Source organism: Mixophyes fleayi, chromosome 5 (assembly GCF_038048845.1).
Source record: "Mixophyes fleayi isolate aMixFle1 chromosome 5, aMixFle1.hap1, whole genome shotgun sequence".
Classification (NCBI taxonomy): domain Eukaryota; kingdom Metazoa; phylum Chordata; class Amphibia; order Anura; family Limnodynastidae; genus Mixophyes; species Mixophyes fleayi.
This window is the reverse complement of record NC_134406.1, coordinates 208,245,683-208,270,795: the sequence shown is the minus strand read 5'-3', so window position 1 is coordinate 208,270,795 and position 25,113 is coordinate 208,245,683. Positions and strand designations below refer to the sequence as shown.

At 39.3% G+C, this 25,113-nt stretch overlaps 1 protein-coding gene across 2 annotated transcripts in view; it reads right to left on the bottom strand.

The window, feature by feature from the left end:
- MYOM1 (myomesin 1) overlaps positions 1 to 25,113 on the bottom strand; it is a 95,106-nt gene that overhangs the window by 32,709 nt on the left and 37,284 nt on the right. For both annotated transcript variants that reach the window (XM_075213362.1, XM_075213363.1), the window contains 7 exons: positions 15,702 to 15,843; positions 12,982 to 13,181; positions 11,604 to 11,660; positions 10,079 to 10,203; positions 8,996 to 9,179; positions 8,582 to 8,756; positions 6,881 to 7,002 (listed from right to left, as the gene is read on the bottom strand). In XM_075213362.1, coding sequence (XP_075069463.1) covers positions 6,881 to 7,002; positions 8,582 to 8,756; positions 8,996 to 9,179; positions 10,079 to 10,203; positions 11,604 to 11,660; positions 12,982 to 13,181; positions 15,702 to 15,843 — 1,005 coding nt within the window. The remainder of the gene's footprint in view (positions 1 to 6,880; positions 7,003 to 8,581; positions 8,757 to 8,995; positions 9,180 to 10,078; positions 10,204 to 11,603; positions 11,661 to 12,981; positions 13,182 to 15,701; positions 15,844 to 25,113) is intronic.

Sequence of the window (25,113 nt, the reverse complement as noted above, 5' to 3'; positions counted from 1 at the left end):
GTCCACACTCATGAATATTTAGGTACAATTGTCTGTCATAAAAATAAACAATAATTAACAGCAGCAGACACTGTAATTATAAATACTGATATATTGTACAACAAAACAGGAAACAAAAGCCCTGTGGCATTAAGAAGAGCAAAGCATAAAAATGGAGTAACTTTGCACCTTGGCAAAACCATGCTGCAATGGAAGGGGGGATAACTTTAAAGTGTGGGGACTGATTTATAGTTGGGGTAGGGCATGTCCTAGATCATGGTTGTCCAACCCGCGGCCCGCGGGCTGCATGCAGCCCAGCATGCCTGTAAATGTGGCCCAGCAGGAGTTTTGGTTGTGGCAAGGGGGTAGTGCTGAAAAAAAAAAATCCTGCACGCTCTGGCTCCCTCCCTGGTCTCCTCCTCCGTGCGGCGCTCGCAGTGAATGTCAGGGGTGATGTCATCACACCCGACATCCATTGCGTAGCGCAGCACAGAGGAGTCACCCGCGCGAACTATCAGCAGCAGTGAAAGATTATCCAGTATCTTATTGTTGTTACTCTGAATTTGGACTTTCAGCACCATCCAATTATGAACTAGCTGTGTTCTCTGTATGTATCTAATATAAATATTAAGAGATAATTGTATTTTTAATATTTTAAACCATTCTAAATGTGCAGTGCTGAGTAGGGTGAAATTATCACCCACTGTTACCCTCATCGGAGGCTGCTCCATGAGCCATTTTTCCCGCCACCCTATCTTTAAATCTCTGTAGATTTCTATTAGTCCTCCTGATGCTACCTATATCGGTGACCATTTCAAACTGGTCAATAAAAAAAATGATTCATGGGTGCAGAAAGAGAGAAAAAAAAGTTTTTGGCATTTAATTCCCCGAACCCCACTAAGGGACAGATGCAGGTAAGTTAAATTGCAGCTGGTAATGGGACTACTGCTTTAATCATGATTCTGCAACAGGTTTCCTAACTCTTACTAACTTCATTTCCAAGTAAGTTTAATATGTTAACTATGTTTTCTATGGTTTTTTCGATGATCAGCTATCGTTAGTGTTAGTGTATTTTATGTGCGGCCCAAACCAACTCGTCGTTTTCCAATGTGGCCCAGGGAAGCTAAAAGGTTGGACACTCCTGTCCTAGATCAACTGTAAATTTTAGTGTAAACATAAAGCTATCAAATATTTGTGTGCTACATGCCAAAACAGTCAGTATTTTTCTAATGTACAAAATAATATGGTTTGTCCAGGAGCAAACTTACTCCTTTTTTTTGCTTTGCTCTCCTTAATGACTCAGGCCCAAATTGTACATTTCCAATTGATATATTATTGAAAACAATGATATTTACCAGACAAAACTTACCAAGTGTGGAATTGATACTGTATGTATAAAGCATATGTAAGTCATAACATTTAATCTGTAATACATTTGTAAACATAGTAATAATCATTGCACCTGGAATTCTGTGGAAAAGATTCTACACTTACCTGATGCAAGAGTACATTTTAGGTTATTCATTAATCTGTGATATTTTGACATTGACATTTCATTATAATCTTAAATAGGGCAACTCTTGTAGTGGGGTGTAGTGGGAGTAACATATTGTAAACTCTATAGTACAAAGTGTTCATAAAACATATAATATGCCTTTAATAATTCATGACCGTATAGTAAAATAGTCCTACAGGATTTCTGAATGATAACAATACTCTGACTTGATAGATTATAACATCATTACTCAATTATAAAAGATGACATCATCACTATGCCTTTAAAACTAGGTCTTACAGCTTTGCTTTTTCTGATTCCAATCTCAGTTTCTTATCAACATGTACAAGTACAAAATTATAAAAATGATATTGTAGGTTCATCTGTGTGAGCAATAGATAAAATATAGACAACACAGAAGGGATACTGTAACAGTTACGTGAGTTTTATAACAGTTTAATGAATAACCAGCCATGAGTGTCTGTCTGCACATACAAAAAATGACAGTGTTTTACTTACCATACCTATGTAAACAGGAAAATGTTTACAAACCTGGGCACCCAATACAATGACTTCCTAACTTACCTTCATCTCCCCCTCACCTGTATTCAAAGTGACAACATCACATGGCCCACGTCACTGCTACTAGTTAAAATAATTACTGACGCAACGGGGACCCAGATTCAAGGTTTCGTTGACACTGCCAATTCAGTATAACAAGTCACAACAACTAAGAGCTGTGTAGATATGAACCTATATCTATCCTTGATAATTCTGAGAAGTGAGTAATACATCACTGCAGAATATTATCAAACATTTAGTAAATACACATGAATGCCACATTATTATTATTATTTGGTGTGACATGTTACAGAGTATGGACCCATATATGACTTGTCTTATCAGATGTTCAAACTATATGTCAGTGCTATAATGCTACACTGTGAAGGTTACTGTGAGGGTTAATTGGATGGTAATGGTTAATTGAACAAAGTATTGTTTTCTATAAAGGGTAGAATAGTAAGATATGTGTGAATATATGCAACAAAATCAGTTATACAGTAGTTTCACTTTGGCTGTTAAAAGAACAGATGTGCCTATACTGAGCAAGTGTTCATAATACACAATACACAGACCCTTTACTCTCTATAAATAAAACTTAATAATAATAATTATTATTATTATTATTATTATTATGATTATTATTATTATATATGTGTTTTGTTTCTCAATGATTCTCCTTTCTATTTGCTGTGCAAGCTCATTTTATAACGTACTGTGCATGTTTTCATTTTTACAATGTAGGCTAAAGGAATACACAACAAGTTTTAGAATATATTACACAAGGAAATATTTCTTTATAAAGCTATATGACCCCTGGTATTGTAAGCCCAGGGGGAAGGGGCTGGAGCATGCAGCTATGTCATATTACTCACTATTTCATTCATTTCTACTTCACTTCTAATAAATCTGATTATTAAGTGTTCTAAATGTCTCAAAGTGACTATTTTGTTCATGATGATACATAGTGCATGTCACAACTTGGTCTACTTGGCTTCTGTTTATTATTTGTTTATATGAACAGAATACTATGCTACCAGAAAACATGTTCTTCAAAGCTTAACTTTATTTTATTTTTAGTTCATTACAGGAACAATGATTTGTGGTGAACATTACTATATCAAATGTATCAATGCATGCAGACATTCAAAACAACCTTTCACATAAATTGTTTATTCAAACTTTTAACATTGCCATATATGTTCCAAAGGCACAACATTGACAGGTATAAATGCAAAGTGATATATTAGTAAGAATACAGTGATGTAATCATGTACGTGTATGGGATCTCTTATCCAGAAACCTGTTATGCAGACAGTTTGAACCAGAAGGGATACAAATAAATAATTGATGCTACTTGATGATAATGTCATACACATAGACATCATCACCTCCGAACTCCTCCTACAGTTACTGTAATTAAGTTAAAGAGTAGCCCAATGCCAGGGGCAGTGTGGGTAAATACAGGGGCCATTTTAAAATATAATTTAGTAGGATTTTGTTATAGTAAACCAAATTACAGAAATCCCTTCACCCTGAAAACCCTAAAAGGTATATTTACTAAACTGTGGGTTTGAAAAAGTGGAGATGTTACCTATAGCAACCAATCAGATTCTAGTTATCATTTATTTAGTACATTCTACAAAATGACAGATAGAATCTGATTGGTTGCTAAAGGCAACATCTCCACTTTTTCAAACCCGAAGTTTAGTAAATATACCTCTAAGTCTCAAAAATTCCAGATATTAGATCTCATACCTCTTCTACATGATTCACATGCAAAAATACAAAATACCAAGTAAATTCAAATGTGACATTCATATTTGTTTGCAATAATCTGCTGAGCATTTAGGGTTGCCGGATATCTATACACAAATTACATTTACACCCTCTGTTATAGCAAGGTTTTGAAAATTCTTCAAGTGGACGATGTGTATAATGGTACCAACTTAAGACCCAGAGTTGTAAAAAGACTACAACTGTACGCAGGAGGCAGGATTGTAGTAGCAGCAGTATATCCCTATATTTCCAGCTGCTGGTTTGTAATTTGTTATACTATTATTCGGGGCTATACAAACTCGGTGAAAGTATAGGTGTTGCACTATACTTGCACTATTAATTTGTTTTGTAAATCAATTCTGATTTAACTTTGTATCAAATGATCACAAAAATGGCTTAGTCAGTCAATTATTATTGCACAACAATTATTAGTGAATAGCAATTTGCTCTTTCTCAGTAAAATACTGAACATGTTCTTTGGATGGTGATCTGTGTATGCTAAATTCCACCAATTATAATACCACACATTACCCTTAGTACTACTGTTATGTACTTAGAACATTGCTAAAGAGGACCTTAAGATGAATGGCTTGAATCCTTAATATTACTCTACACACTTTCTGAATATCAATTCCACCATCATTGCTCTAGTAAACTGCCAATGGCTGACAATTCTAGACCTATAAGTAGTGAGATTTGCTTTTAGATGGAGACAGAATGCTAAGCAGTTGTTTCCTGTGCACACAATGAATTGGATTGGCTCTGGTTTATGGAGTCAGCTGTCAAGAGGCTTTGGTTTTACACTTACTTTGCAGCTCTGGTCCTCCTTTCTGGGGTAAATGTGTGGTAGCCATGGACTCACTGCTTGCATTTATGTTACTTACTCCTGTAGGTCCAGGTTTACTACCTTTACTGGGTGAGGTATGTTTGGTATCAGCACTGCTATCTGGCAGTGCATCAGTGGAGGGGGAATGCTGTGTGGACTCATGCTTGACTTCCCGACATGCAGGGGAGTCTGTTAGTCCATCAGCAATAGCACTCAGTTCAGGGCACGCACCATGTGGCAATCCTCCCCCTACAGCATCCAGAAAATAACAAAGACATTGTTAATCATATTGTACATTCACCTGTTCATTATACAAACAGTAAGCAGCAGAGGGTGATACATTTACAAAACTACTCTGCTGCTCAGTGTGTGTAGTAGAGTAATGCAGATCACAAAGCATGCATATCATTTACACATATACCTACAGAAATATATTAGTTATAGGAAGAACTTTACTTATTAAGATTTATTAGAGCATATACAGTATGTGCAAGACATAACAATATAGAACACTCTCATGGTTAGTGGATGTTTTACAGTGAAAGTTGTGTGCTTGTATTTGTGCTGCACCGACTGAAAGTATAATGTCTTATTATATCAGTAGTAGGGGTGAGACCTTCCCCATTCATAATCAGTGGTGTATTATCTCACAAAGAGATACAATGATCTTGGGTGAGGAACTTGGAGTATACATGAAGGAAGTTGCAGAGATGTTCTTTTTATCTTTGAGTATGAACCTTGCTTGCTATTTAATAAAATATCAAGTATTAAATAATTAGTGTTTCATTGTGTGATCAGATACAAAAACTGAAGTGGGGGTCCGTGGTTTGAACACTGCCCAGGGGAGGCTAGTATATCCAGGGACATTGGAGGCATTGGGTCTCTATTGCTTATATACGTAGCCCAGGGGTGGCTATTATATCCAGGGATATTGGAGGCATTGGGTCACTGCTGCTTATATACGTGGGCCAGTGGAAGCTAGTATATCTAGGGACATTGTAGGCATTGGGTCACTGCTGCTTATATATGTGGGCCAGGAGAGGCTAGTATATATAGGGACATTGTAGGCATTGGGTCACTGCTGCTTATATACGTGGGCCAGTGGAGGCTATTATATCTAGGGACATTGGAGGGATTGAGTCACTGATGCTTATATATGTGGGCCAGTGAAGGCTAGTATATCTAGGGACATTGGAGGGATTGGGTCACTGCTGTTTATATACATTGGCCAGTGGATACTAGTATACCTAGGGACATTGGAGGCATTGGGTCACTGCTGCTTATGTACGTGGGCCAGTGGAGGCTAGCATGTCTAGGGACATTGGAGGCATTGGGTCACTGGAAGTGGTATTTGTGAGGTCACTGGAGGTTGGTATATGTGAGGACAATGCTATTGTTATATATATGGGTAAGGGAGGGTTGTACGTAAGGGGTTACTGGTTGCTAGTATCTTGATAACTAATTGATGGGTGCAACATAATGTGCCAACGATTTTATGTGTACAGGCTTCAGGAAGTAAATCCATCTATGCTTCAGGTTTAATAACATTGTATTCTTGGATGTATCATGTTTTAACAGTAATTATTATAGTCTTTCTCACTGCTTGTAAAATAGCAGTTATAGCTAAACAATTAGCTTTAATACCTAGCTATCTAAGTTAATACATGACATGTACAGTCTAACGATGCAACACATGATGCAGACAATGAACAGAAGAACTAAACATTAAGGCACATGCTTTATACATACCCACAAGTGAATCATCACTGTACCATTCAATACATCAAGCAATGGTACAACGTGCAATCATTTTGTTAGTATATTGCTTCAACATACAGGCATGGCAATGTGTATAATAATAATTAGACTTGCAAGTGCATGACCGTTACATTGTAACATACTGAACCATGAAGTCTGAGTTTCTATCCACATGGACACCAGATGATGAAAACAATGTGGCTCTGACACAGTGGGAAGCTAAAAACACTGGGTGGTGAAATGTGCACTCAAACAGAAATAACATTAACAATGGTGGGATAGTGATGGAGTATTAATAGTGACCAGTAGGGAATCAGCATCTGAAAGGAAATGTGGGTGATACGGCAAAGCAATAGCATTGATGAAATAATCACTAATGTACAGTACATGAATGAATAGAATAAAGGCACATTCTAAAGTCTAAACAAAAATCATGAAGATGTTGAATGATATAACAAGATACTATTTATGATGTGACTTACCAATGGCCGCTTTGACTTCTATCTGCTCAGAGTCGGAGGAGTAGTCACTGAGTCCAGCTGCATTCACAGCTCTCACCCGGAAGATGTAGTTTTCACCCGTGAGAAGACCGTGACAAATAAATCTGTGTCAATAAAAGGAGAAATGTGAGGTTGAGAAACGTATGATCATTTGCTGTATTCAGCCCCAATATCTAATCATCTGCAGTGTTCTCTCTGAACATGTGATCCTTTACAATACTTGGCATGAACATACAGGGCCCTGTAAGAAATGACTGGGATCCCAGTCCCCTCTTCAAAACACTGGAGGATTTTGGAATAGTATATTCCAACAGAAGGATATAGTGAGTTTAAGCATCCCTTATTGTTTTGTAGGATTAAAAAGCAACAAATCTGCTATATTTAGTGATGATTTCTTTACCCAAAATATTATATCTAGAAGGAATGGTATTGATTACAAAAAATCTTTAGTATACAATTTACGACACATTATTTTGAATGCCCAGAATCAAGGATATTGCTACTTCTTGTTCATGCAGTACGTTTTACTGCACAGAGAGAGAGAGAGCGAGAGAGAGCGAGAGAGAGAGAGAGAGAGAGGGCGCGCCTGCGAGAGAGAGAGCATTTTATAAGTAGTTCTAGTGTTGTATTTAGAAATTAATGTGCTCTATGCACGTAGTAGGCATCATTTACGAGGCGCAAAATGTCCAGAGCAAATCCTTATTATGAGAAGCCATGTGGTGTGTGTGTAACAGCCAATAACAAGAGTTGGGCAGAGTGAGGGCATTCCTTGTTAAAATATAGATTAATTACACCTATATGCCTAGTTTTGTGGTAAAGTACAAAAATTAGATTTCAATTTGATAAGCAATATTATTGGAATAATGAGTGGAGAGAAAGCATTTTTAGGGGCTTTCCTTGCTGTGCTCAGTAGCACGTGGCCATTTTAAAATGATTTGATTTAGTATAGCCTGAGCTGGTGGAGACTGACTCATTATATTCTAAGCTAAGTGCACGTTATTTAATGAAACAAGTGGTGGTAAAGTGCTAGATGTGCATTTTTACTGCACGAGTGCAAAACAAAAGCATTCTCTTCTGTGCATCAGGTACCTGTCACAAATGAGTCCAGTATAGGTAATGTTGGTCCTTTATAGGACCTGTGTTCACTATGCTCCAAACCAGAAAAAATGTAATTGTAAAAAGCTGCAGGTACAAAAATGAAAATGTTCCCCCTATATCAACAAAGTCAAAACAGGGTCACATGCCATATGGTAAAGCTAAATCTCTTCCCTAAGTGTGCTTGTTATAGCTCCTCCCCAAATCCTCCTTTGGAGACTCCCGCTAGAGAATGATTATGCAAAGTGACAGGACGATCAATCATATTCCTTATATGTTTGCTTTGCACATAGAACCTTAGGCATCACATTAATCATATTAGGTAATCATACTTTTAATTGAGTAAAAAAAAAATCACATTGAATACATTTTGTGGATCAGTCTTGCTATTTAATTCATGCATCTAGTATTTTTACTTCTCCGTTGATCATTTATAGGTAAATGATATTGTCAATTTTTACTCTGTTCTTGCAGTTCACTTATAAAGATGTTTCATTTGTACTGCAACTGCTGCAGTGTTTTTAGGAACGACACAATAGAATATACCTATACTCCATCTCTACTGATAACAATAATGTATCATTTTACCTTTTCCCTTTCACTGGGTTATTGTTGCAGGGCTCCCACTGTCCAGATCCTATGAGACTGGCCTCAACGTAGTATCCCACCAGCTCTCTGGCATCCTTGGACTCTGTCCAGGTAAGAACCACAGAAGTGTCTGTGTTTCTCGTGGGCACAGGATTACTTGGTGGCTTGGGGATGTCTACAAGAAAGATATAGGCAAAGGATTACAGATTAGTACATTAGGCTAATAGCGAGGCCATTTATTTCAATGTTACAGAAAGGATGGCAACCTATGTGAATGAACAAGTTAGGCAATCCTGAAAGCATTAATACATATAAGAATGATTGGCTGAAGAAAGGAAAATATGTGTCTTCAACTTTGTCAGACACTGCACTTATACTAATCCCATAATTAACCTTGGGCTCAATCTCACTTACCAAGTTTGTCACCCACTACAGTAGACTCAGTCGCCTCTGAGGGTTCTCCAACTCCAGCAGAGTTACAAGAGCGAACTCTAAAGCTATAAGCTTTTCCTTCAGCCAGATCAAACAGAGCAAATCGTGGAGACTTTACTGGGATTTCCGTGTTGACTCTCTGCCAGTTCTCTGTGCCGGCAACAGTCTGTAAAGTCATCAATAGATACAACATTATGCTTGTGCTAATTTAAATTCACTATCAAATATGTCAAGAAGTTACAAAAATAAAGTAAAGTAGATATACTCTGTACACATATCTACCAGCTATCTGAAATTAGGTGGGACAGGTCCACTGTCCCAAGACTGACCTTTTTCCCAAATGCCAGGAGATATGTCCTGTTGATCTTCCACTGATATGCATTGCAATTCAAGGGACTTTTTTATGTGATGAAAAGGGATGGAATACCACTCAAGAAAGTCAACCAAATCAGTCACAAAGAGTGACTGGACAAGTTTATGTGATGTCAGTAAATTGTTTAAAGCCCCATCTTCGTTGTTGTTCCTGGTTTCACCTTTCACTCTTGAGGTGGAATAGTCTAAGATATTCCCCAAGAAATTAATCGGCTGGGAAGGAGGATTCTTGTGTGTCTGGAAGTGGGCAATCTGCAGGAGCTTAACCCTCATCAAAAAGGTCCATGAAGGACTAAGTTCTGATTTAGAACAGGCAGGTTCTGGGATGTAAGCGCCAGAGGAACTTGAGCCCTCCCTTACGTCTCATCTGAGAATGTTCTGTTGGTAGTACAATAGAGTAGCATGAAATAATATATGCCACAATAGAAAGCAAGGACAGGGAGCCCCAGTGCCCAGCTCCAATGAAAAAAACTATTGAGGAGCAAAAAAACAGGAAGTATATTGAGGGCAAGAGGAGCCAGTTATTTTTCAAGTGCCCTGTCTACTAGGGGTGAAGCAGAACCCACCACCTGTGTCCTTCTACTGAAGATGGAGAAAATGGCTGCATCCACTCTATGTAAGACTACTATACAATATTTTCAAAATAAAGCAAACAAATCCTTTATTGTGCAAGGTATACCAATTCAATGTCACCTTTTCAACATAGTACATAACACCTTCATGGCCACGCAAACCAGGAGGCTTCCAACTCAGCACCACATAGTTCTTGGTGGCTTCTGTCACAGTGAGATCAGATGGTGGTCCAGGAATAACCCCTTCTGTAGGTGATAAAAACAGCGGTGGTCATTTAAAACCAGACCTAATATATTGGTAAGACTGGTTATATATTGAAGAAGTATACTAATGTCAAATAATAAAAAGGTCAAAAAATCTTCAGTCATCATAATTTCAATTCACAAAAAAGAAATCTGAAATTCATTGTTTTAATAATCCAATGTGCAAATTTTCTTTAGTTCATTGGATTGTTTATGAGTGTGTCTAGTAAGCATGCATCATTTAGATATGTTTCACCTATTTTGAACTCTTTAAAGCTTCACATTCCAATATGTAAAGGAACTATACATCTGGTTAGACACATAGGGCCTGAGTCATTAAGGCAAAAAAAGGAGTAAATGTTCTCCGGGACAAACCATGTTAAAATGCAAGAGGTGCAAATTAGTTTATTATTTTGCACATAAGTTAAATACTGGTTGTTTTTTCATGCAGCACACAAATACTTGATAGCTTTATTAGTACACTGATATTTAAAGTTGATCTAGGACATGCCCTACACCAACTATAAATCTGTCCCCACATTTTAAATTTACCTCCCCCTCCAATATACCATGGTTTTGCCCAGGTGCAAAGTTACTACTTTTTTATGCTTTCCTTAATGAATCAGGCCCATTGGTGGCAGGTTACAACATTGTCTACTTCCCTAACCTTCATCTCTTGTTAGTTTGAATTTTCCTCTATTCATATTTAGGTATTACAGGTGAAAGTGGGATAGTGGGCTTCCTTAACCTCATTGATTCATTATTCCATACAGTATCGATCGATGTATGTCTAACATTTTTAATACATTGGTTTACTTGTGCTGAATTGTGTGCATGGTTTATCTTGTATGCCTAGCACATGGAACCCTTTAAAAGTAATGGTTAGTTCCACTTCCAAACAGGTGTTAAATTTATCACCTTTTTCATGATAAAAAAGGACTTCATCAAAGTACAAACCTAGTTTGCCCTTAATAGAATAACAAGATGATTTGATGTTGGCTCTTAGGTGGACACACAATTATAATTTAATATTTATGCAAATAAAATGCCACAATCCCCCCATCAAATAGAACAAACAATTGCCCCACACCCCTCACACCTTCCCTGTAACTAATCATCTAACTGTACAAACCCAGGAGCAGGAGGGTAAAACCAGTTGCAAATGCATTTTAATGACATTACAACAGAGTAAAAATGTTAACACTTTGCCATGTGGTCAAAAATTACACATTGATACTGATACTAGCACCAGAAACGATAAACGATGAAAGGATAATGAAAACTATAATTTATTATCTTCTTTGTAAATAAAATATATTATTCGTTTGATGAAAATATAACAAATAAAGAAAATCATTATTGGAAAAGTAATTTGAAATAAATTACGGTAAAAGTATTCTGACCTGTGGGTTCTTCTTCAGTGACAATGATTTGTCCAGTCCATGGAGCAGAAGGACGAGCTGAAATATAACAACCATTTAACGCAATGAAAAAACAGTTCTTCAATGAAAAAAATGAAAATGCTCTACATCATTCAATCAGAGCAGCTTCTGCTTTTCTCTAAAAATGTAATATTCTATCATTATGCATTCTCCAAAAAATACAAAATACAATATATTAAGCACCATAGATGCATCCTTCTCTGGGACAGTATACAAACCCCACTATAATACAAAGAGAATCTGTGCAAGTTTTGGGGCCAAGCTACAAATTAGAACGGCAACATAATTTTACCAGTATGTCTGGCCTAGAAGGGAGATTACAGGCACTTGTAATCTCCCCTGTGTGGGAGAAAGTAGTGATGATCTAGACACTGGATATTGCAGATTACCTGACAGTTTATCGGTGAAGGAGCTTTATGTGATAATTTGTGAAAAGACATATAGATTAATTTGCTGCCCCGACTGTGTGAATGAACCATGTCAGCACTTCAAACTGACCTCAAAGCTTAGTAAGAAGGACTACGATGAACCTTAAATAGTGCACATGGCTCCCAGCCACCTGTTGCCCACAATTGTCCATGACCACTTACAGATTGTTATTATTTCAACAGTGAGAATTATAGCTGCTCATAGGTAGACATTTCCCTCATAATGGATGCTCACTTAAAAAGTGGAATATGCTTATTAGATAATCTTATTAATTGAAGACACACATTAAGATATATGCAACAGGGCTGTGCTGTTTAAATGCTTAGTTGGAAATCAATGGAACCACAATATCTACATTTTTTAATTGGTCTTCCAGATTGATCAACTGATCTGGAAACACTAATAAGGGACGCACTTAGAACACAACTATGTTACCTTGGGCCTGATTCATTAAGGATCTTAACTTAAGAAACTTCTTATTTCAGTCTCCTGGACAAAACCATGTTACAATGCAAGGGGTGCAAATTAGTATTCTGTTTTGCACATAAGTTAAATACTGACTGTTTTTTCATGTAGCACAAAAATACTTGATATATTATTTGTACACTGAAATGTAAAGTTGATATTTGTGTGCTACATGAAAAAAACAGTGAGTATTTAACTTATGTGCAAAACAGAATACTAATTTGCACCCCTTGCATTGTAACATGGTTTTGTCCAGGAGACTGAAATAAGAAGTTTCTTAAGTTAAGATCCTTAATGAATAAGGCCCTTTGTTATTAAATTGGAATCTATTTAGAAGCGATTAAGCAATAACAAATACATTGCATTTATATGAGACAACGTTGGGGCTTCCTCTTTATAATATGTACTGTGGGCTCATTCAGTATTAGCTCTAGTTAGTTCTTACATCTGATCCTGGCTCTATCTGCTGGATCCAGAGCTGCCACTGGCTCTGACACACGGGAAGGTCTGCTGATTCCAGTTTTATTTACAGCCCTCACACGGAATATGTAAGACCGTCCTTCTATTAAACCAGTTACTGGGAAGCGGGCAAACTTCACAGGTGTGTCATTGCACTGGGTCCAGTGACTGGTGCCAACTTCACACCTTATGGGAGAAAGAAATACAATGATACAAGAGAAACATGGCAGAGCAATGTAATAAAAATAGTTATCCCATACATGTTGCTTTATCAGTCATATATCTAAGTAAGTTGTGATCTTATAACCCTGACATATATGTTTTTTCCTGCAAGGCTTTATTGCCAATGCAATATCAATCCATATATAATATAGTTTAACCCTTCTATTGTTTCTAACACTATATCACTACAGTTTATGAAGAATGCATAGATATGTCTACCTGAACCATGCATTATACCAGTGTTGGCTAACCTGTGACACTCCAGGTATTGTGAAACTACAAGTCCCAGCATACCCTTCCAGCAATAAGCTGCTATATATTGGCAAAGCATGCTGGGACTTGTAGTTTCACAACACCTGGAGTGTCACAGGTTAGCCAACACTGCATTATACTGTTAATACCGGTGGTGGAAGTGCTAGTGTATACGGTGGTATACCATACCGCCACTTCTCCTACTGCTTTCAATGTAATACTATAAAATTCCATTCACTTACATTCCCATTACATTTTCCAACTTGTTAATGCTTTTCAGTAATACATTATTAATGTAACTTGATTATTTTTGTTAATGGCCACAATGGATCAAGTAAGAAAAAGAATTCACATTTTAACATACATTTTACCAGTTTAAAAGTAAATTCTTGGCCTAACAATATTCTATCATTCAAGGGGATAAATTAGTATTTTATTCGCATGCTAATACTTTATTTTCATGTGTACTTTTCTAAACTTTAAATGTTTATTGAAATATTCCTAAAAAAATTTCAATTATATGATATATTGATATCAACACACCCTAATGTTAAATGGTGGACCATGTCTGAGCCAGCTAAATATTACATATTACAATATATTTTATATCATTATTTTTTTGCCATGGCACAGCCATTTATTACTAAAATTGTTACACAATATTGCAATCCTGTAATCCTGGATATTTTGTTGTACATGCAAAATGCACGTGAAAAGGTGCAGTTCTACATGTAGATCTTGAGTTGTACATATCTTAAGATATGTGCAATTTAAAACCCAGTTCACTAAATGTGCCCAGAGTGTAAGATACTCTGTGGCATAAAGATGTGGCTGTAGTAAAGAAATGACTGTCATCATACTCAACTTGACAATGATGACTGCCATATTGTTGTTATAGAGCAATATATATATATATATATATATATATATATATATATATATATATTTTATTTTTTTATTTAAAGCTTGCCCCACCCCCCACCTAACTGAATAACCACCACCAGTGCTTTAAACTGGACTGATTACTGCTAAGGCAGGGGGACAAGCAGCAAGCCCCCCCCTCCCTGCGAAAGTGTCTACCAGCACCAGGCAAATTTAGCCTGGGGGGCTAGTTGACTCAGCAGCCTATTTTAAAGGGAAAAAAAATGCAGATGGCCCAGTGACAGAGCCCAAGTTAGCTCACTATGGGACCAGCCCGGGGGTCAAATGCCCCCCTGCCCCCATCCCAGCCTGCACCTGGTTAGCATGAGGTTGAAGCCCTTAGGGAATGCATTCGGTTCATGCAAAAAATGTACACCCCCCCAGGGCCAACCAGCCCTGTGCTGATTAGCACCAGGCAACCCGGATGAGGAGGGTGTCAGGGTTTTAGTTTTATATATACTCAGCCAATCAGAGTGACTAACATCTAATTGTATGGAGTGTGGGAAAACTGCTCTGATTGGCTCAGTGTGTATTGACCCATCCAGGTCAATATAGTTCATTCATTGCAGCTCTGTGTAACAGACAAGTTGCATCAGTCTGATATATTATTTTCTTTACCTATCGAAACCTTGCTACGACTTTTACATTCTCTGGTAGTCAGGATTGATCGTCTTTTCAGCGCTGAAAACTGCAATTGTAGTACTTAGAAATACTAGTTCCACTTTTCATTTGTTACAATCCATGTATGCTTACCACTAAGGACTAGCAGAAATATGCCTTATTTGGAGTTGGTTCTAAGTCTAATTTCAGTATGTAAAATATGTTTTTCCACACTGTGCAGGTAAAAACAAATTCTGATTGGTTGCTATGGACAACACCTCCACTTTCCTTTGCAGAAGTTTTGTAAATCTACCCCCTTTACATCTATGGAAAGAATGTTTTGACTATATTTTCAAAATGATTTCCTTAAAATATATAATTGAAATAACAATTAGGTTTCAGGCTAGCTGAGTATCATCCCACAGACTAAAACCACTCAACATCTTTGATAGAGACTGACAACTCTACAAGAAGATGAATTAATGAATCTGAAGTGTCATGGAAACAGGGTGACCCAAAATAACATAACAGTAATACAAAATCTTGAATTTCTTAAAACTATGCATGTTTTTTCTAAGTTACCATTAAATTGTCAGTATGGCTACTAATGCAGTAACATTGCGCATTTGAACAGTCTGTTTCCTTCATATACAGTATTATTCTGTTCTAAAAGTTTACATCTATGTGTATGTATATATGAGTGATATTAACCTGTCAATAAAATATCCCAGAATTGGACTCCCACCATCAACGGCTGGCTGTTTCCAGGAGATTATCACGTAGTCTTTGTTAGCATCAAGGCTTTCCACATCCAGAGGTGCAGCTGGTGTCCCGGTTACCTCTGGTTCAGCATCTGCAATATAATACAATACAGTATTGAAGTCCTACTTTTATAGCTATAAAAGCAAGTTTATTCAGCTTAAGCAGTATATATGTAAACCCATTAGAACACATTAGTACTCTCTTCCTCTTTGCGATTCCATCTCTCTCTGTACTAAAGCTGTATTTGTCATTTCTCAAGTTCCCATTACGTTCCATAGCACAGGATGGCTGAATTGTAAGGCTAGGTACTCACTGGCACTGGACTTGCATTTTTCTAACGCTAGTAAAACATGAGTGAAAATAAATGTCAAATGCAAATGTTGACATGTGTTTGTTACCGGCATATTTATTATAGTTTGGAGCTCACCTGGAGAACACTGTAGGATAAATAGAAGTAGATATGTTACGAAAACCAGATCACAAATGGAACACTACAGCAATGTTTACAAACGATATGGTTTGTAGTAGAGAAGTTCACTGATCACCGTGTTTTGGTTTTGGCAAAACTGCCCTCGTGTGCTTTGGTTTTGGATCCCTATTTTTTTTTCTAAAATCACATAATTTGACTCTTTTTTTGTTCCTACATTATTATTAACCTCAATAACATTAATTTCATTCATTTCCAGTCAATTTTTGTCAAGTGACAAGAACAACTACCCCTCCTGTTTCTGTATGAGCAATGGCACTGGAGACTGGATAGTGACAAGAACACTGCTACCCCTCCTGTTTCTGTATGAGCAATGGCACTGGAGACTGGAGAGTCACAAGAACACTGTTACCCTTTTTCTCCTGGGAAGGGAGGTATTTATGGAATCCAAAACCCTCGAGATCGCAACAATGACGTTTTGCCTCGATTCAGATCCGAGGATGCGCAAAAGTACCGAGCCGGCTCGCAAGCCTACTCAGGTCCCCTAAGTTCGGATGGGCTCGGTTTTCAGAAATCCGAACCCGAGCATCTCTAGTTTGTAGTGTTAAACCTGGTTACATGTGCATTATTATTATTAGCATTAAAAACATTAGTAAGATGCATGTGATAATCACAGTGGGCATGAGGGCTAAGATAAGCATACACCAACACCCTTGTTAGAGCTTATTGCAAAAGTAAATTATGAAAGTTGCAGTTAGTGTTTTAAAGCTCCAGGAGGTATATTTACTAAACTGCGGGTTTGAAAAAGTGGAGATGTTGCCTATAGAAACCAATCAGATTCGAGTTATCATTTATTTAGTACATTCTATAAAATGAGAGATAGAATTTGATTGGTTGTTATAGGCAACATCTCCACTTTTTCAAACCCGCAGTTTAGTAAATATACCCCCAGGTTTCTAAAAACAAAATTCTCACTTCACTGCTACTACATAAAAATCACTTACATATTATGTTGTTTCTGTGTAGTGCGCATTTATATTAAATAACCGCTGTCCAGGCTTTTTATCATTAGTTAGATATACTCTTTACTAGAATGTATCCTTTCCCCTCATTGTTTAGAATAGTTTCAGTGGGAAACCGGTGTGCACCGCTATAGACTCAGGAGTGGTGTGTTGCACAGGTACAGCTGTGAGTTTGAGCTGCACATGTGACGGTGAGAAGCAGAGAGCTGCATCGGTGTAGGCTGAAAAGCGGTAAGCTGTACAGGTAGAGCTGGAAGCGATGAGCTGCAGAGGTAACGCTGAGAAGTGGTAAGCAGCACTAGCTACGATGTCAGGAACAACAGGAGTAGCTGAACAAGGGTCAGAGGAGATGCTTCCAATTAGGTAGGGAGACCTGATGATCTGACACCCATAAAACGGAGGAGGGCCTTTATAAAGGGAACTGGCTGCAGATGATCCAATCACCTCTGAGCAGAGGTTTGAAGGTTCCCGGTGTAGCACCTATGCAGTACACTAGGCAAGATGGCGCCTGATGAGAGAGGAACACCAAGCTGAACACCAGATAGCGGTAACCAAGGGAATCCAAGGAACACAATGAAGCACACGGAACAAAACTGATACGATGCGTGATAGTACACAAATAACTGCACCCAGACAGGCATACTCCTTCAAGGAGCATATTGTTCCCTTACTTCTACTTAAGGTGTCAGTGTTAAGATGAAAAGGCAAGGACACAAGTCACCCAGAGAAGTGACTAGACATATGCTTAGATTTTCTTATGGGGCTTCAGAAGATCCCCTTCTGCTTTAACACAGAGCTTAAGAACTGGCTATTTGACTTCAGGAGACAGAGGCTATCCCAAAGGAACTCAAAAAGTCAGAGAAACAAGTATCCATCATGTTGGAACATGACAAATATAAGATAATATAACAAGCACCCCCTAGAAGACACCAAAATATATTGGTGGAAAAATATATTTAAGTAGTTTCAAACCTTCTCATCCAAACTATAATATTCTCATTGTACTAACCCTGTACCTTGGTCTACTGATTGTTTACCAAACGATCAATGATTAGTCAGACATGGCTGTCCAGAGGTTTTCTATGTGAGTTATTTTTCAATGTGAGTTTTTTTCCCCTTAATTGCTGAAGGAAAGACTCAATGTGAGTGTAAATTAAAAATTGCATTATATTTTCCTAAAAGGACCTCACATTATATATACCAGTCAGGTTAAATAACCAGCAATTTGTGTGAGAGACTGAAGAGCATTGGCACCAAAGCAATAGGCACAGCAAGTCCATTAGGTTAGGAATGACAGTAGTTCCTGCCAACAGGGGATTGTAAAATATCATATACAATTTCAACCTACTTGGCTCCATTATGGACATATAAAGATATGATCATACTGGAAATAGATAGTAAAATAGTCTTATGAGCTATCTGCCAGAGACTTCAGTTTGCTTGAATTGAAAACAATAGGTTCATTGTCTGTGATCAGCAGTCAGACTTTTAGACGCCAGCTGCAGATGTTCCAAAAAGTAGATCCAAACTAGAAGACAAACTGCCTTTGACAAAAATGCTCCTGTGTGAGACTCTTATTTGGTGACTGTATTGTGCCTTATGAAAGGACAGTACCTATGTACTGTTTCAGTTACTGTGGGGTATAACTGCATTTGTAGGTACTATGGGCCTGATTCATCAAGGAAAGCAAATGCCGGTACGTGTTATATTTTATGTTAAATTGCTCTGTGCATGTCCAGAAACGAACTATATGCCAAAGAACGCAAATATATACAATTCATCTTCAAGCACAAAGGACACTTACGACAGGATATGATTTTATGGAGGGAACGCAGAGGAGTATGGTCGTATGCACATAGTCTTTTTACAGTAAGGGCGTGCCAAGCACGAGCACACGCAGCAGCATCTGATTCAGGCGTTTGGCATCACTAGGGTACGTGTTTTTCTGTTGTATCAGTTGCACCAGCTATAGGCCAGGTGTAAGTGCCGTGTAATAGTGATGATGGTCACATATGTAGGCTAGAACATGTGTTCACAATTAAGAGCAACCGTAAAAATGTATTTTATGCACAGTAGGAATTAGTAACATAAATGCAAATAAAAACCCTGGATGTGTGTATGCCCGAATGATGCACTTTTAAAAAAACAAAAAAAAACAAAAAGATACAATGCGCTAGTTTTGCGTGCCTTAATGAACCAGGCCCTATGTGTGAACAGTGGCGGATCCAGGGGGGGGAATCTGATTATGTTAAACACAATCAGAGCAGCCGGGCAGCACACTCTCCCTGCCGTCTCTGCCGAACGGACCTGCACATAGTGTGCAGCCGCAGGCATCCTTAACAATCAAAAAGGGGGCGGTGACTAAATTGCCCCCCCTAAATCGCGCCCCGTACAATACATTTCTAGATCCGCCCCTGTGTGTGAATCACTTTAGCGATTCTTATTTGCACTGTTTGAAAGGTTGTTTGTCCTACGTCTCTTGAATGTGAGAGTGATGGTGAATGTGATTATGCTGTGCCCCCATATATTCATACACATAAGTATTGTGATTGAAGTATGTTATTAGATAGAGTATGCTAGGTCTCAGTGGAAGTGACGTGCTTAGCCTATATATAGCTCTGGTTTATATGGTTAATAATTGTAAATGCTGCAGGCAGGAATATAGATATCATTGGATATATCAACCAAGACATTCATTATTAGAGTGGCAGGTTTAGAAACAAAATTGAATACAAACTGAAAAAAAGTCCTTTTACACCCCGTAGCGTCCTTTAATTCAATCCTATCTCGCTCTTCTTATTGATCTCTATCCCATTGAACTTAATGCTCACATTGCAATAGAACTGACACCGTTGTTACCTGTCTAATATTCATATTTTATCTTGAAGTTTAGGGTGGGTTTTTTCTTTAAAATATTCTTTAAATAAATTCTACCCCTTTATGCACATTACTGCAGAATATGTATTTGTTATTTAAATTAAGTTTTATGATAAAGACTATTTGTAGGTGTGTCTATTTGCATCACACTGGTTGAGGTTGACTTTCCATATGTATTGCTGAACTTAGCACTGGTGTCTTTTTGGACCCTTTACTTAGGGCAAAGAATTCAAAGCACGTCATTAGTGCTAGACTGCCAGACTATCAGCTGCTCTCAGCAACAGCTGACACATAGATTAAATCTGTCCCCACACTACTGGAAATGTGAGACCCTAGCACTGCCTAAAAAGAAGCAAAAATTAATTCTCTTATAAAATCAGGCGACAAATAGGAAAACATTTTTTCATGTTACCTCAAACAATAAACACAATGCCATTATTTAGCCTGATGAATTGGTGACATGATTGTATTTGCGAGGCTATATCTAAATGATTGGCAATGCAAATACGATTATTAGTATTTTAAAATTAAGCTCTGAATTCTGTTTGAAAGATTTTGCTGTGGATTAGCAAACAGCTATAGCCGTACTCTCTTGCTTTGCCTACTTTGTGCTTCCCGAATAAAGTAATAACTGGACAGATATATCTACAGTTCATTGGTACATAAATGTACCTTGTGAAGTTTATAATATATATATATATATATATATATATATATATATATATATATATATTATACTTAGTGCATAGTTGTGGCTAAAAATGTTGGCATTCTTGCACTATTTTCAAATGACTCATGTTTCCTTTAAACATAAGTAACAACAGTGGTTTGTCTCCACAATTATTTAATATTAAAAAACCCTTGTTTTTTATTCTGGATCTAACACTGTACATGATTTTAAATCAGAAAACAAATGGGATTGGCAAAATTATTGACACCTTAGATTTAATATTTGGTAGAATAAGTTTTGATCAAAATATATACAAGCAACCGCTTCCTATAGTCATGGACGAGCTTCTTGCACCTCTCTACTGGCAGTTTGGTCCCCTCTTCTTGTGCAAACTGCTCCAGTTCTCCTAAATTTTAGAAGTGACTTCTCCCAGGTTTCCCAATTTAGAGGTTTCAGATCTCTCCACAGGTGTTCAATGGGATTTAGATCTGGACTCTTCAGAACAGCGCAGCATCTTGCCTTCAACCATTCCTGGGAGCTTTTTAAAATGTATTTTGGGACATTGTCCTGTTGTAAGACCCATGACATTCAATGGAGACCCAGCCTTCTAATACCGGGTTCAACATTGATCAGATCTTCAAGGCACCCAGTTCTAGATGCAGCACAGCAACCCAAAAACATCACTGAACCTCCTCCATGTTTGACTCTAGGTAAGGTGTTCTTTCTTTGAAAGCTACACTTTGTTATTATTATTATCCTTTATTTGTTAGGCGCCACAAGAGTTCCGCAGCGCCATACACAGCACACACAGTAGACTATACAGGGTGAAACATTACTGAACAATAAACAAAAAATACCAAAACTTCAGAAATTCCAGGTAGGCCAATGCAGTAAAGACGGAGCAGAAGAACAAGTATGGAGACCGGAGGGAAGAGGGCCCTGCTCAAACTAGCTTACATTCTAAGGGAGGGTAAAAAAAACTCAGGCACAAAGGGAGCCAGTTGAAGTATGTGGAGAGAGAACAGGGGGGATGGGAGGAGAGAGGGGAGAATGAGCGGAGGAGATGAGGAGGTTAGGTGAGAGGTTGGTAGGCTTTGAGGAACAGGTGGGTTTTAAGTGCCCGTTTGAAGGAACACAGATTAGGAGAGAGAGGGATGGAGTGAGGAAGTTAGTTCAAGTGAAGGGGGGCTGCACGGGAGAAGTCTTGGATTCTGGAGTGGGAAGAAGTGATCAGAGTGAAGGAGAGGTGACAGTCATTGGCCGAGCGCAGGGAGCGGGCAGGAGTGTGAATGGAGAGGAGGTTAGAGATATAGGGTGCAGTAGACTGGGAGAGAGCTTTCTAAGTGATGGTCAGGAGTTTGAAAAGGATTCTCTAAGGGTCGGGAAGCCAGTGTAAGGCAAGGCAGAGAGGGGAGGCAGAGGAGGTGAGAAAGGAAGATGAGTCTTGCAGCCACATTGAATATAGAGCGGAGGGGGGTGAGATGGGAGTGGGGGAGGCTGGTAAGGAGGAGGTTGCAATAATCAAGGCGGGAGATGATGAGTGCCTGGATGATTTGGTCGCGTCTTGAGAGAGTAAGGGCCGGATGTGGGCAATGTTGTGTAGTTGGAAGCAACAGGCTTGGGCAAGGGATTGAATGTGGGGGGCAAAAGAGAGAGAGGAGTCGAGGGTAATGCCCAGGCAGCAGAGTTGGGTGACAGAGGAGATGGTGGTGTTGTTGACAATGATAGAGAGGTCATGGTGGGAGAGGAGTCTAGGGGGAGAAAAGACAATGAGTTCAGTTTTAAAGATGTTAATTTTGAGAAAGCGCAAGGACATCCAGGAGGAGATGGCGGAGAGGCAGTCGGATACACGAGAGAGAAGGGTAGAGGAAAGATCGGGCAAGGAGATGTAGATTTGAATGTCGTCAGCATAAAGGTGATACTGAAGACCGAAGGAGGATATGAGAGCACCAAGGGAGGAGGTATAGAGCGAAAAGAGTAGAGGGGCGAGAACAGAGCCATGTGGGACTCCAACAGGGAGAGGGGAAGGGGTGGAGGAAGAACCAGACGTGGATACAGAGAAGGAGCGGTTTGGCGAGGTATGAGGAGAACCAGGCGAGGACAGATCCAGAGAGGCCAAGAGAGAGAAGAGTTTTAGCAGGAGGGGGTGGTCCACGGTGTTGAAGGCCGCAGAGAGGTCGAAGAAGATGAGTAGGGAGAAGTGACCCCTGGATTAGGCTAATAGGAGATCATCAGTAACTTTGCCCAGGCCAGTTTTGGTGGAGTGGAGGGGGCGGTAACCAGATTGGAGAGGCTCGAGGAGGGAATTGTCCGAGAGGTGTCTGGTGACGTGGGTGCAGACAATCCTCTCAAGTAATTTGGAGGCATAGGAGAGAAGTGATAGCGTGTTAATTAGCAAGAGAGGTGGGGTCAAGATTAGGTTTTTTGAGGATGGGAGAGATAAGAGTGTGATTAATGAGGAGGGGACTATGCCAGAGGAGAGTGATAGGTTGAAAAGGTGTGCAAGGTAAGAGCAGGCAGTGGTAGAGAGAAAGTGAAAGGTGATGGGAGCGAGAGGACAGGTAGATGGTGGAGAGGAAAGAATAAGGGAGCAAACTTGTTCACCCGATGTAGGGCAGAAAGAGAACCAATGTTGGTTGTTGGAGGGAGGTGAAGTGATGAGGGAGGCGGGAGAAGGATGGGAGGAGGAGATGTTCTGTCTGATGGCCTCAATTTTGGAAGAGAAGAAGGTGGAAGAAGTCAGAAGTGGAGAGGGATGGCGGGGTGGGGGGGAGGAGGGAGTTGAAGCTGGCAAAGAGGCGGCGGGGATTGTTTAGCAAGGCAGAGGGTGGAGCAGAATGAGGTGACGATAAATTAAAAGTGAAGGAAGTTGGCCGGGAGAGAGATTTCCTCCAGAGGCGTTCAGCAGTGCGAGAGCACTTTTGGAGAAGGCGGGTGAGATTGGAGTGCCAGGGTTGGGGAATGAGGCGGTGCTCGCAGATAGAGGAGGCCAGGGCAACAGCATCCAGTACAGTAGTAAGGGAGATATTGTAGAGAGGGGACACCTGGTCAGGGCAGACCAGAGAGGGGTAGAGGTGAAAGGAAAGTTTTGAGAGAGGAGGAGAAAGAGGTAGGGTCAATAGCATTGAGGTTGTGCATAGCGAGGGTAGTTTTAGGCGAGGCGGAAGCAGGGGAGGAGGACAGAGTGAAGGAAAGGAGATGGTAGTCAGAGAGTGGGAAGGGAGAGTTTGAGAAGTCAGAGAGCTTGCAGAGATGAGAGAAGACAAGGTCCAGGGAGTGACCAAGACAGTGGGTGGGGGAAGAGGTCCACTGAGTAAGGCCTAGGGAGGTGGAAAGGGCGAGAAGTTTGATGGAGGGTCAGAGCAGTTGTCAATAGGGAAGTTAAAGTTGCCAAGTTTGATGGAGGGAAGGTCAGAGGAAAGGTAGTGGGGGAGCCAGACAGTGAAGTTGTCAAGGAAAAGAGAGGTGGGGCCAGGGGGATGGTAGATGACAGAGACACAGAGGTGGATGGGAGAGAAGTGACAGATGGAGTGTACTTCAATGGAGGAGAAAGAGAGGGGGAAGGTACAGTTGGAATGACCCGAAAAGTACAGCTAGGGGATAGGAGGAGGCCCACTCAGCCTCCCGGACGCCCATCCGGTCTGGTGGAGTGTTTTCTGTGAACACAGGAATGAAATGCTCCAAATTGGTCTCATCTGTCCACGGGACATTCTCTCAGAAGAAATTTGGCTTGTTCAGCTGTATTTTGGCGAACGTCAGTCTGCTTTCTTATGTCTCTCTCTCAGCAGTGGGGTTCTCCTGGTTTACTTTTATTTACTCTTATTAATCTCAAGTTTTCTCTTACAGCTACATCCATGGAGGTTGGCTACAGTGGTTAAATCTATTAATAAACTTATGTATGGTGGAAGCAGGAACAAGAAAATCTGTGGAGACTGACTTGTAACCTTGATATTACCCATGCTTCGCTACAATCTTCTCTCTGACCTCCGCAAATAATTGTCTGTCTTTGTTTTCTTGTCCATCATCATAATCCTTGTTATCATCAACATTACCATCATAATATATGAGGTTCCAAAGATTCCACAGCGCCGTACAATCAGCAACATAAAAATAGAACATAATACTACTAAATATTGGAGCAAGAGAACAAACGATAGCAGAAGACACAATTTAGAACAAAAATAAACCTTTACAAGTGGACAAGGAGGTGAGGGCAGGAGACGGAAAGTAGAAAGGGCACTGTTTGTGGGAGCTAATAGTCTAGCAGAGCGAGGAAACAAAGTGAAGGAGAATCAGCTGCTTGCAATCTAATTATTTCTAACTACTCAAACAGATGGCAGTAATTTAGTCCAGCCCATTTAAAGA